General features: G+C 43.6%; 1 protein-coding gene across 3 annotated transcripts in view; it reads left to right on the top strand.

Annotated features, from left to right (window-relative positions):
- ABCC12 (ATP binding cassette subfamily C member 12) overlaps positions 1 to 9,966 on the top strand; it is a 75,469-nt gene extending 65,503 nt beyond the window's left edge. For 2 of the 3 annotated variants that reach the window (XM_047079206.1, XM_047079207.1), the window contains exons 23-29: positions 3,081 to 3,170; positions 5,032 to 5,221; positions 5,656 to 5,815; positions 6,838 to 6,916; positions 7,903 to 8,016; positions 9,605 to 9,769; positions 9,874 to 9,966. In XM_047079206.1, the coding sequence (XP_046935162.1) occupies positions 3,081 to 3,170; positions 5,032 to 5,221; positions 5,656 to 5,815; positions 6,838 to 6,916; positions 7,903 to 8,016; positions 9,605 to 9,769; positions 9,874 to 9,966 (891 nt within the window). The remainder of the gene's footprint in view (positions 1 to 3,080; positions 3,171 to 5,031; positions 5,222 to 5,655; positions 5,816 to 6,837; positions 6,917 to 7,902; positions 8,017 to 9,604; positions 9,770 to 9,873) is intronic. The other variant, XM_047079208.1, reaches the window with a different exon arrangement.
- Positions 9,967 to 13,457: the final 3,491 nt, after the last annotated feature.

Below are 13,457 nucleotides of genomic sequence, written 5' to 3'. Positions count from 1 at the left end.
ACCTGGAGCCTGTCTGAGTTCTGCTAGAAATCTCTGTAAGCCCTGACAACACATTCTGCCTCCTATTAAAAGGCTCTTCTTCCCTTTTCCATCTTCCATAAATCTGTGACTCCTTTGTTCAGTGCTATCTCTTCCCAACCCTCTTGCCCTTAAAGTTCTATTCCTTTTTGAAAATCTCTCTGATATCATTTTAATGGCATTTTAGGAAGGGGGAAGAACAAAACTATATTCTCAGATCTTTATCTTAAGTGGCAAAAAATGAATTTTTCTTGGGTAGCTAGTTCCTCATTGATGGATGTTTTTATTTGTTGTTGCCTAGTAAGATATAAAGCAGATGATAATGAATAGATCCCCTTACTTGGTCCAAGTGAAACAGCTTTCCTCAACTGAGTGCATGCTTTTTGGGGGATATCATCAGCTTTCTGTGAGATTGTTTTCAAATATTCCTGTAAGACTGGAGAATTTGCACACACTGGAGGACTTCCCAGGGACTTAAAGGGATGATACCCTTGAATTTAATAAAATGCACATAAGCCCTTTTTAAGGGCAAGGTTCATTCATTCATTCACCAGATAGCCACTGAGAATCTACTGTGATCCAGGAATTCTGCTAGGTGCTGTGGATTCAGCAGCAAACAATCTGGACAGGTCTTGTTCTCATAGAGTTTATGGGATAAAAAGAGATATAACATGGGATGGAATAAATAAGTGCACAAGCAAATAAGTGAGAAGGTTTCAGAAATTGTTTATTATGAAGATAATAAAACAGGGTAATGTGACTGTCAATGGGGAAGCAACATGAGATTCTATAGTCAGAGGAGAACTCTGCTAAGAGGTGACTTCCAAGCTGGTACATGAATGACAAAGAACCAGCCAAATAAGATGGAAGGGAGGATGCTTCAGGCTGAGAGGCCAGAGCAAGGCTTGGGGTAGGTAGGAGCTGGGTGCATTTGAGGCATTCAGAAGGTCATGCAGCTTGAGCAGAGTAGAAAATAAGGTCTGAGGTGTTGGCGGGGAGAGACTATGTAAGGCTTTGTCAGCCATGGAATATAAGGTTGCTTTTATATAAGGGCTGGATGATCCTCTTTGTGAGAGGCTGTGCTATGTGTTATAGGATGTTAGCCTCCATGATCTCTAACTAGGAAATCCCAGTAGAACCTCCCTCCTCTAAGGTTGTGACAACCACAAGTTTCTTTAGACATTGCTAAATGTCTCCTGAAGGGCATAATCACCCAGGTCAAGAGCCACTGCTCTAAGAGAAATAGAAAGCCAGTGGTGTGTGTTAAGCAGGCAGGCAACAAGGGAACCACGCAAAGGGTGTGGACCTACACCACTGCCCCCTGCCATTTACCTGCTTGGGCCACACTGCCTCCTTGTTAAGGTCACTTGCTGCTACTCAGAGCTACCCAAATCCTGAGTTTGCCTGGCGGACTTCTTTTTATAAATGCTTCTGCTCACACAGTTCCTTAACTGCCCTAACAGAGGCAAACCTCTCCCCCCCACCTCCATTCTGACCATTCTTTCACATCCTGTTTTATTGGCATCTTACCTTTTCTTGAAATGACGTGTGTCTTATCCTGCCAGCCTGCTAGAACATAAGCCGTGTGACTGTAGGGGTTTTGTCCATCACATTCAGCCCTGGAAAACCAGCCCTTCTGTGACAGGGCCTGGCCCACAGTCACTGCTCACCCAGTGAAAGAAGACCTGGTCCTGCCTTGAGCCCACTAGCCCACCTTGTGACTGAAGCAGGTGCTGTTGGTGCACCAACATTCCAGGGCAGCCTGGTTGACCTCCTGTTGCTACGAGAAGGTGCCCAGTCCAAGCCCAGGGCAGCCTGCAAGTGTGGGGAATTCCCTAAGCCAGAAGTGGCCCCCAAAATTGTTGAAGGGCATCAGTGGGGATGTAGCCCAGCTTCCTCAGGACAACTCAAGTGTGTTCCATGCAGTGTCCCAGAGCTTCCAGTAGGATCGAATTTTGGGTACAAGTGAACCTCTCATGACTTACTTCCTGTTCTGTACGTCACTTCTCCCAGCTCCCACTGGTACTTTTGCGGTCCACCTCCTGGATTAATTTCCTAGGGCTGCTGTAACCAGTCACCATAAGCTAGTGGCTTAAAATCAGAGAAATTTATTCTCTTACAGTTTTGGAGGTCAGAAGTCCCAAATCAAGGTGTAGGCAGGACCTTGTTCCCTCTGCATGCTCTAGGGGACAAGCCATTCCTTGTCTCTTCCAGCTTCTGGTGGCTGCTGGCATTCTTTGGCATTTCTTGTATTGTAGCAGCATCACTCCAACCTTTGCCTCTGTCTTCACATCTTCTTCTCTTTTGTGTCTTCTCTTCCTCTGTCTCTTATAAGGATACTTGTCATTGGATTTAAGGTTCATCCAGGTAATCGAGGATGATCTCAAGATCCTTACTTATACCTAAAGGTCTTTTTCTTTCAAATGAGGTAACATTCACAGGTCTCAGGGATTTGGATGCATACATATCTTTTTGGGGGACCTCCATTCAACCTGCTTACACTCAAATTTCAGGGTTGGCTTCTGGGGGATTCTGGCCTAAGATAGGTGACCTTAGCAAGCCACATTCCCCACTCTGAGCCTAGATATTCTCATGTCTGAAGCAAACAGATGGGCTAAATGATTTCCTTCTACCCATGATGATTTGTGGCAATGGGATTTCAGTGGCTGCTTGGCTGCCTGTTGGGTAAATCAGGGAGGGCATGGAAGTGCAGGACCATGCCAGATGGCAGCAAGGGGTGGATACCCAGCAGCTCTGTGGCCCTGGGAGATTCCAGCTTAGACCAAGAGTGATCAAGTGGTACTGTGGTGGGATGGTTCATGCCATCTGGAGTGTCAGGGAAAATGTCATTACCCATTTGGTTCCGAATGCAGAGGAATATTTAAAGGCAAAACACTGCAGTGTCTTTACTTCTGGGCACTTGGCTGGGAATGCAGGCATGTTGTTGTGTGGCTCTGAGTGAGGCTGGTGAGGGGTAATTCACAAGGGCTGCCCCTGAGGGTGGGGCAGCAGAACCCAAGGGAAGAAAGGGATCTAACTCAGCTTTTGCTTCTCTACAATAGCTAAGCGGACTACTCCAAGTATGTGTGCGAACAGGGACAGAGACCCAGGCCAAATTCACCCCCGTGGAGCTGCTCAGGGAGTATATTTTGGTAAGAAATTAGTGCATGCCAGAGGAAGGGCTAGTTAACTCTGGCGGAATTTATGCAGGCATTGATTTTTTTGACATGTGAAAGGGGTCTTTTTAAAAACTGAAATTTGTTGGGGTGCCTGGGTGGCTCAGTCGGTTAGGTGGTAGACTGTTGATTTTGGCTCAAGTCATGAACTCACAGTTGTGAGACTGAGACTTGCATTGGGCTTCAAGCTGAATGTGGAGCCTGCTTGGGGTTCTCTCTCTCCCTCCCTGTGCCCCTCGTTGTGTCATGCACACACATGCTTTCTCTAATAAAAACAAACAAGCAAACAAACAAAATAAAAACTGAAAATGAACCACAACCCTCTTCTTAAAGCCCATATTTACCATACAGTCTAAAGTACTTTAAGTTGAGGAAGAGATTCTTTTTTCAAAAAAAAATTTCCTCAAGGGCAGTTTCTGCATACAAAAATAGAAATCAGTGGCTAACTTTAGTTTCTAAAGATTACCATTTGATTGACTAAAATTGTAAATTGAAAAAAAACAATGGTTGAACTCTTCTTTAAAAGCTTTTATGTTCAACTTACAAATCCTGCTATTCTTTGAAAAGTCTAGACAAGTCAAGCAATCACTTTTAAGGGCCTTTGAATAGCATTTGGCCTCATTTACAAACTTAATTAAACTCTTTAAAACATTAAACTGCATTTTAAAATTTAGCACATTCCATTTCCTTCTTAAGTATCTCGATTATCTGATTTAACAAACAAACCTTTCAGAGGTTATATAAATCTAATAAATTACACTTATAAATATAGTAAGCTTTAAATTTGCATAACCATCCCAATGCTGTGGATGAACAGTAAGCTTTTAACTTAAAATCATGTCTAAATAAATTACTCAATTATACATTTTAAATTAGAATCACAGGCCTTTATGTTACTAATATTATTATACTTGAAACACAAAATATGCAGATTCCTTAAACTGAAAATACTGTTACAATTTTGCTTCTCTTAAATATTCTCATTATTAATTCTAGATCTCCCAGGGGTTAAAAATATTCACTGTGTAGGAATACAGATATTTTATCAGTTAATTGTAGTTGCTTATCACAGATTTGGACTCGCCAGCCACCCCACAGGGCACACGGGGGCCTTACTTCTCATGGCTCACAGGGACTTCAAAACTTTAGAGGAGGTGGTGTTCTAACACAGCCAAGTTGAGTAGAGCAACTTGGCTTAGACTTTGCATTTCTTAGACACTTGCAGATACTGAAATTGTATCTGACTGAACTCTGCAAATCTCAAGATTTGGTCTGGATTTGCCACACAGCTTCAAGGTCACAATGCTGACACTTGCCCAGGCCCACATGGCCCCGTATGAGCTGTCCCTTATAGTTGTCCATCTCTCTATTCACTAAGCTCCAGCCACCTAACTTTTCTTTCTATTCCTCAAAGTGCCCAAGCTTGTTCTGGCCCCAGGGCCTTTGCACTAGCTGTCTACTCTGCCTGGAAGGTTCTGAACTCAAATTTTCTTATATCAGCGTTCTAGGTCTCAGCTTGAATCGCACATCCTCATAGATGCCTTCTTCAACCCTTAAGTTACTTTTACTCTGCCTACCCCTTTACACACATTGTCTTCATTTTTATTTTTTTAATGTTTTATGTTTATGTTATTTTATGATTTATTGTCTTTATTTCTGATTTTGTTTCTTATTTATTATCTGACTTCTCCATTGGAATGTGACTTCTTTAGTGGGTTTCTTGATCTAACACACCACCACGAACACCAGTACCTAGAATTGTGGGAATGCGTGAATTAATTAAATGAATGGAAAAGTGAATGATTGTTAACCTGTCATTGGTTATTCTGTTTTCCAGACCTGTGTTCCTGAATGCACTCACCCCCTCAAAGTGGAGACTTGTCCCTGTGACTGGCCCAGGCGTGGGGAGATAACATTCAGAGACTATCAGATGAGATACAGAGACAACACTCCCCTTGTTCTTGATGGGCTGAACTTGAGCATTCAAAGCGGGCAGACAGTTGGGATTGTTGGAAGAACAGGTTCTGGTGAGGACAGGGTTGTTTTCTTTGCATTTCCACTGGGGGTGCTGTTTGAGCCACACCAGAGGGCTGTGTGTATGTGTGATGGGTTGGCTGTTTTTTTCTCCCTCTAATCTCTTTACTGTAAATTAGGATTTCAGGTTGAATGGGTGTGTGGAGTTGGAAACAAACACACACCAGTTTTTGAATTAATTAAATGAGAATCATTCTGGTGAAACGAGGCCCAGAGGATGAGTCGTGTGTTAACAGCCCCTGCAGGAACGGGCAGGTTAACCATGTCAGGGCAGCTGATTGCCTCCACAGAGTGAGGCCTTTCTGTCTGCACAGTCATCTGCACTGAGCCATTTAACTGCATTACAAATTCCCCTGATTAGATACTTGGATATGATAGAAGTACAAACTGATGTTTGATTTGCTGTTCTTGCTTTTATTATTCCCAGGAAAGTCATCCTTGGGAATGGCCTTGTTTCGTCTGGTGGAGCCAGCTGGCGGTACGATTTTCATTGATGAGGTGGATATCTGCACTATAGGTTTGGAAGACCTCAGAACCAAGCTGACTGTGATCCCCCAGGATCCTGTCCTGTTTGTAGGTACAGTAAGGTAGCTGTTTTTGATCATCGTCCATTCCTATTTTTTAGGTAGTAAAATCAGACCAGCCAGGAACTTTGTGAAGTGCCCACAGTGGGCCTAAAGGAAGCAGCCATCCTGAGGTGCTCACAAGCACTTCTAGTACCTGTTCCTGCTGAAGCCTTAGGAAGAACCAAGGACTAGAGCCCTGAACATTGTCTGTATTTTATGTGCCACATCACAAATAAGCAAGATGCTTACACATAGGGTGAGCAGATATCCCAGTTGGCCCTGGAGAGCCCTGGTTTATGCCTGTGTCTCAGCATCCTATAAGGTTTAACACTGGCCACCCTCAAAAGTACCCAGTTAGCGAAATAAAATAAGTGGTTACCCTATGTATGTAGCCTTCCATAGGGAAGTGCACCAATTCATTCCCATTGAAGAATGAACAGAAGTTGTTCAAGTACAAGAACAGTAGGGTTGCAACTTCCATGGGGCTCAAGATCTGATGTCAAGGGATAAGGAGAAAACCATTTTCTCATTTAGTCCAGGGCAATGGCTCCTCCTCCAATGAGAAGGACATTTCTCATATTAAGCACCATTTAGAATTATAAGAAAAATGCATTCCATGTCTTGAGATACCAGACCTACATGGGGCACCCTGGGTGAAGTCCTGGGAGCCACAGCTGTACCTCTTGCTTCTGAAGGTAAAGTGAATCCCCCCACCACACCCTCTCTGCCTATAATTTGCATAGGGTCAAAGGTCTTCTGCTGTCCATGGCCACTGTGAGGACCAAATGTGTCTTCCTGGGTGCCTTGCTCAGTGCTGTCTCTCCTGTCTTGGTAGTCTCTGTCCCATCACAGAGCTGTGGGGCTTTGCTCACTTGGCCTGAGACTGGTAATTTTATGTGCCATTGTCCTGGGCTAAGCACTGCTTTTGGGGCCATGAAAATCATCACACACACCACCCCTTGCTCTCTCCCACATGCTGCAGAAAACATACTCCCCCATCCTGTCCTCAGAAATCTGGCTCCCTGCTCTTTCCTTTATTGCAGGTACAACTTGGATCCATTTGAGAGTCACTCAGATGAGATGCTCTGGCAGGTTCTGGAGAGGACATTCATGAGAGACACAGTAGGTCTCTGGGGTTGACCAGGATGAGTCCGTTTCCCAGCACCAGGGCCCAGATTTGGATTTGACAAGACCCCGGCCATCACTTGGCCCGGCTTATTTGCTGATGTCACATGTGTCAGGAGAATGTGATCCTTTTTTACTCTTTGTTAAAAGCAACAATAGATAATATTTTTAGGCCTCTGAGATCATCAGGACAAGAGCTCTGCATGTGTGATCTCACCTCACCTGGTCCTGTCTTGACTGCAGCCTTCTGAGGTTGGAACTCCTATCCTGATTTTTAGAGGTGTTGTAATTAAGACTCAGGGAAGAAACATGTGAAGCTAGTAAGTGGCAGAATGGAGACTTGAACCCAAATGCATCTGACTCTAGAGCAGATGGGGCATCCTGCTGCTCTGCCAATAGCCTCCTTTGCTTATGGGTACATATAAGGCACAGGAAGGTGAGAGGGGGTATGGCAGGCTCCAGGAATGTTTCCTGTGAGACAGGGTCCTGTCCTAGAAGAACTGTGGGTGAGTATGGCCACCTCGGCAGCATGGAGGGGATTTTCTCCCCCAAGACTTGGTACCAAGGTGAGCATGTCCCAACATCACTGTGACTGGATAAATCAGATGCTTTCGTACCTTTCCTTGATGACTAGAAAACTCCCATCCCATGTGTATTTTGTCCACAGAAATAGGAACCCTGGAAGCCATTTACACTTCATTTGTGTTTCTCTGGACCCACATGTGTACCATTTGTCCTATTTTCGTGAGGTGTCTACAGGGTTCTATGAATCATACTGTGATTTTAAATTATTAATGTCCGCCTACTCCCTGGTCCTTCCCTGGTGCCTGTTTGCAATGTTGAAATGATTGTTGTTTTGTACTTTCTCTTCCTCAGTAAAATAAAGCCAGCTGATGAATGCATGAGTGGGGCAATCAATAGAGATGATGCAGGACAATTTTATAGATCATCAGCATAAATGTGGCATTTTCTGTGTTTTATAGATAATGAAACTCCCAGAAAAATTACAGGCAGAAGTCACAGAAAATGGAGAAAACTTCTCAGTAGGGGAACGTCAGCTGCTTTGTATGGCCCGAGCACTTCTCCGTAATTCAAAAGTAAGGAAACAGCACGGAAAAATGGATTGGTCAAATTTTGGATATTTCCCGCAGCGCCACTCAATCCAGGAGGTAGAGCTATGCGTTTGTCTTTCAGCAAAGAGAGAACAATTGAGCCATTTAAAAACCGATCAGTTTCTTTTAAGACAAAGTTGTAAGGGGTAAAAATTGAAAAATAACAGTCATTTACAGCAAGAGCACCTGCCTCCTCTGGGCCTCCCCCTGGGAAGACTTGCTTAGGTATTCTCTTTGTCTCCTAAGTGCTCTGAGTATGAGAAATCTTTCTCTTGACTTTTTTTTTTTTTGCCTTGTCCCTGAACAATTCTGAAGCCTGCTAAACAATGCCCAGGATGCTAAAGAAGGCCTTCAGAATGCTAAGATATGAGAATTGTAATGTTTATATTCATTTTTCTTAGTGACTTAGTCATCCTTGGTTACTGATTTCAAGGAAGGGATTGCTGTTGCTTTAGAAATCCCATTCTCTGAACCCTGACCAAAGTGTAACCTAGCCTGTGTGTTGTGTAGACATGCTAATGGTAGGAGAGGGAGCTGGCACCATCATGCATTCCGTGCTGACTGAGGCACTATACGCTGCTAAGTGCTTTGTGGGTTATCTTTGCATTTCATGCTCATAAGAAAGTATAACCTCCCTTTATAGAGGAGGGCACGGAACATTTGGGGGCAGGGGTCAAGTAATTTAGTCAAGGTGAAGCAGAGGTGAGCTTAAGCCCTCTTACTTCCAAACCAGCATGGTGGTAGGCAGAATAATTCTCTCCCCCTCCAAAGATGTCTGAGTCCTGATAGCTGGAACAGGAGAATATACCACCATTTCTACGGAAAAGGGGCTTTGCAGATATGATTATGTCAAGGATTTTGAGACGGGGAGATTATCCTGGATTACCTGTGTGGGCCTAGTGCAATCATGCACGTCTGTATAAGAGGGAGGCAGGAGAGTCAGAAATAGGAGAAGCAATGTGACAATGGGAGTAGGTATTGGAGCAATACCAGGAAGGAGGCACAAGCCAAGGAACACAGGCAGCCCCGAACAGCTGCAACAGGCAAGGGAACAGTTTCTCCCTCGAGCTGGCAAAAGGGATACAGCCCTGGCAATACCTTGACTTTAGGACTTCTGGCTTCCAGAACAGCAAAGGCAATAAATTTTTGTTGTTTTAAGCCTCTGAGTTTGTGCTGATTTGTTAATAGCAGTGATGGCAAACTAATACGATCACTGTTATTATAGCTCACACTGACTCTGGTTAGCACAGTAGAGAAAGCCTCCTACCACTTTGCAAGATTAGAATAAACCACTTAGAAAACAGAAATAAAGAACATACCACCTTATTCTTCCAGCCAGTCCCTCAGAAGGAGATGGAGGTGGTGTGAACTGACTTTTATTTTGCTGTTGTTGTTCTGATCTTTTGAGACGGGCCCTTAGCTCATGACTTTTCAGCCCTTCTTCTTCTTCTTCTTCTTCTTCTTCTTTTCTTCTTCTCCTTCTTCTTTTATAATAAATAGACCTAAGATTGTGAGTTTCCCTCAGGTGCAGCTTTGGTCTAGTATGGCTTTTACCATGTGCCTTCCTCAACAGATCATTCTCCTTGATGAAGCCACCGCCTCCATGGACTCCAAGACTGACAGCCTTGTTCAGAGCACCATCAAAGATGCCTTCAAAGGCTGTACTGTATTGACCATCGCCCACCGCCTCAACACAGTTCTCAACTGTGACCTCGTCCTGGTCATGGAAAATGGGAAGGTGCAGGAAGTTGTTGGCGTCCCCTCCACAAAGGCTTCAACGGTTTGGGCTCTAGGTGAGTGGCTATTTTCTGCCAATTTCAGCTCTTTTTCTCTGACTTTCAGGTGGTCGAGTTTGACAAGCCTGAAGTCCTTGCCGAGAAGCCAGATTCTGCATTTGCAATGTTACTAGCAGCAGAAAACAATGTCCGATTGTAAAGGTCTCACATCAGCTGATTTTAGAGGAGGAGGAGGATGCTTCAGATGAGTTGGATGAGCCTGCAAGAGGAGGGCCAGCTATCTCTGCAGGCATCATAATCCGTCCCACCCCTGACACACAGGCTGAGCTGGGGTGGAGGGTGGTTTCCTGCCTTACCCAAGCCATGCCTCCCAACCTCACTGGTTGGCTTGGAGCTGGTTCTGGGTGGTAAACAGAGGCAGAAGAAGCTAATAGATTAAAAAACTGCCCCCATCTCCTAAAACTCCAAGGTGCCCATCAATGAATGTGTCCCCATCAATACCACCTCAGTGCCTGAGAATGGAAACTATCAGTGTAAGTGTAACTTTCAGTTAAATCTAATCAAACAGAATGGGAAAATGCCTAAAGACAGAATTTGTAAAAGGTCTCCTGCCTTCTCATCAAAAAGGAAAAGTGCAGAGTTTTCTCCCCATTGAACTCCTCTTCACATCTATTTTGTGTGTGTGATAAGCAGTAACTACAAGGTCTGTAGCATGCAAGATTGATTACATTGTTTGGTGAAAAAAAATTTTTTTAAATCATATTATATGTTCTATTTGATCTATTCGAATAATGAGGGAAACAAAAGGTTGGAGTTTCTCTGTAAATGACATTTTTATATCATCTATATTGGTCATTAAAATGCAATAGGAGATTAAACTACCCTGAAATGTTGCCTTGCAATTATTATACTGAAGATCTTACATTTTCTGTACTGTTTCCTCTCACAGACCCTCTTTGCTTTCTCCATTGACTCAGTGATAAAGCCTCACAGCATCTCCCAAATAAAAGGCTTGCTTTCCAACCTCAAGGTTTGCTATGTCAGAGGCAGGAAAGATATGTTCCCAGTAGCCCAGGAGACTGAGTGCTGTTAATTCACAGCAAGACTGAAAGGAAAAAAAAAAAGAAATTCCAAAGGGCTCTTCTTTGCCAAGGGCACACTCACAGTCTGTTTCTCTTCCCTTAGGACTGAAGGCCCCAATGATGTTTTAGTGAGGTTTTCTGGACTCACCTCCCAACTCCTAGGCTGAACTCTAAATGTGGCACGAGGCAGCGGTAGCCAGCAAAGCTCCTATTTGACATCTCCCAATTGCCTCCCCTTCTTAGTCTTGGTCACATACCTTTCCCCATCTTTACAAACATGGAAGAAGGCAGTGCCTGGCATATATGAGCACTCAAGAATGAGTGGCATGAGTACATGAAGTTAATTACTTAGCTACAAAAAGGAGGAACAGAGATTGTATTTGAACCCTAGCCAGGCTGACCCCAGGGGCACTGTTCCTAACCCCCCTGCAAGAGGGACCTATAGCAGGGACAGTGATGATTTTCAGCATTATACACAGGGGAGAGTGACTCCTGGAAAGATGGCTGTTGTTTGCATGTGTAATGACATGGAATAGTCTTAGTGAGCACTCCCCCCACCACCACCCACACCTTACTGTTACCGAACTGTCACCAGGGAAAGACTATGTTGAATAATAGTTACCAACATTTAGCCAGTAGTCCTCAAAACACAGGCTTAGTTACTGAATCCTTGCTGTATCCCTGTGGGGTACATACTAGTGTTATATTACTGATGAGGAAACTGAGGCTCTGAGAGAGTAGAATGACCAACTCAACCCAGGCAGGCTGACTCTAAAATGTGGGTTCTTCAGTTCTACATAATATTGTTGGAAACCTGAGATTCTCCAGGTGAGAAGGAACCCAGTATTTAGTGTTGTAAAACCTCAGCATTGGTCAGCATAGACTCAGTTATGCTGTGTAACAAAGAGCCCCAGATCTCAGTGATTTATTTCCTATTCATTTACATACCCATCATGGGTCAGCTGTGTCTTTGCTTTTTATCCTCTTTACTCTGTGGCCCAGGCTGGTAGAGCAGTCTCTGCCTAGCACCTACTTCTGCTGGTAGAGGACAGAGAGACATGACAATCAGAAGTGACACATGCCACTTCACCCATGTTCCATAAACAAATCACATGGCCACTTCTGAGTTCAGTGGTAAGGAGGGTATATAGTCTGCCTGCAAGGAGGGGCACGATAAGCACATGGGGAACTTGTCCCTGCAGGAAGTTGTATAATCTATCTCTTGGGAGAGGTAGCAGATATTCTGAATAACACTACAACCTACCACAGCCTGAGTATGGGTCTTGGTTTTGCTCCTAAGTGGCTATGTGATCTGGAGAAAGTAGCTTGCCCTCTCTGAGACTCCATTCTCTCATCTGTTAAATTTGGGGTTTAGACTGGGTGCTAAGGTTCTTTTCAGTCTTGATTTTAACTACAGGAGGAGAAAAAAAGGTGGATATGAAAACACTTCCTAAAGAGTAGAATTTAGACTTTCAGGGGAATTATAGTGAACCCTAACTGTAAATATTTTTGGGAAAGGTTATATTTGTAAGTTGAACAAAGTTTAACCAAGTTCTGAGTCTTCCTTAGTGCCTCCTTTGATGCTCTTTGGACATAAGAACTTCTTTGAAATGTTATTCTTGTATTATTTTGGTGGCCCAGTTCTATCTGCCTGCCTATTTAGTGATCTTCTATGAATTAGAACCTCTTGAATATTTTTTCTTAGATGCCAGCAGAGAATAAAACCACTTACAAACATTATTATAAATTAACAAATTGCCTGTGACATGTTTCACAGTCAGTTGTGTCCTGAAGCCAATTGTGAAATGGCTGATCTGGAACAGTGGTGGACAAACAATAGCCCATAGGCCAATCCCAGCCTGCCACCTGTCTTTATAAATAAAGTTTTATTGGAACATGGACATTCTCATTTGTTAATGCATTACCAAGACTGCTTTCACATTCCAGTGGTAGAGCTGAGTATTTGCAACCAAACGCATGTCTCCCAAGCCAAAAATATTTACTAAACTTGGCCCTTTACAGAAAAATTTTGATCTTTCTTGTTTAGGCATTTGTGTGTGATACAATTCAGGTTAATGAGATGTGAGAGGAAGTCAGCTGGAGGTTGGGGGAGCAGGTTCTGGAAAGCATTCTTTCCCATCGCCTGGTGTGTATGTGGTGTCTGAAGCTGTGGCAGCTGTGTTGTGACCATGGAGGAAGTGGAAAGATGGACAAAGCATAGACATATCCTTGCTTACAACATTAATCTGCTGATTTACCAACCCCAACCTCACTCTACCTTTTGTCATGCCAGAGAATGCATTTTACTTATTGTTCAAGCCAACTTGAGTTGGCTTGCTGTTAGTTGCAACCAAAAACATAAACAATGCAGGAGACAGAGATGTCTTTTTTCCTAGGACATTGTTGATTCTGACCAGAAAGAGAATCCGGGTCCCTGATTCTCACCTGTCTTCTCCTACTTTAAGATGTGGCCCAAATGAGCATTAGGTCACATCCAAGCAAGGAGGAGTTTCCAATTCGCATCTCTCCCTGAAGATTCATGCCGTATATGAATATTTCCCTCAACTTTCCTCCCTGCTGCTTAAGATCAGAAGGACTCAGAAAGAAC

The sequence above is a fragment of the Lynx rufus genome, unplaced genomic scaffold (genome assembly GCF_022079265.1).
Source record: "Lynx rufus isolate CCGP_SWC_20201006 ecotype Redwood Valley unplaced genomic scaffold, mLynRuf1.p SCAF_16, whole genome shotgun sequence".
Classification (NCBI taxonomy): Eukaryota; Metazoa; Chordata; class Mammalia; order Carnivora; family Felidae; genus Lynx; species Lynx rufus.
This window is presented reverse-complemented; position numbering and strand designations above follow the sequence as displayed.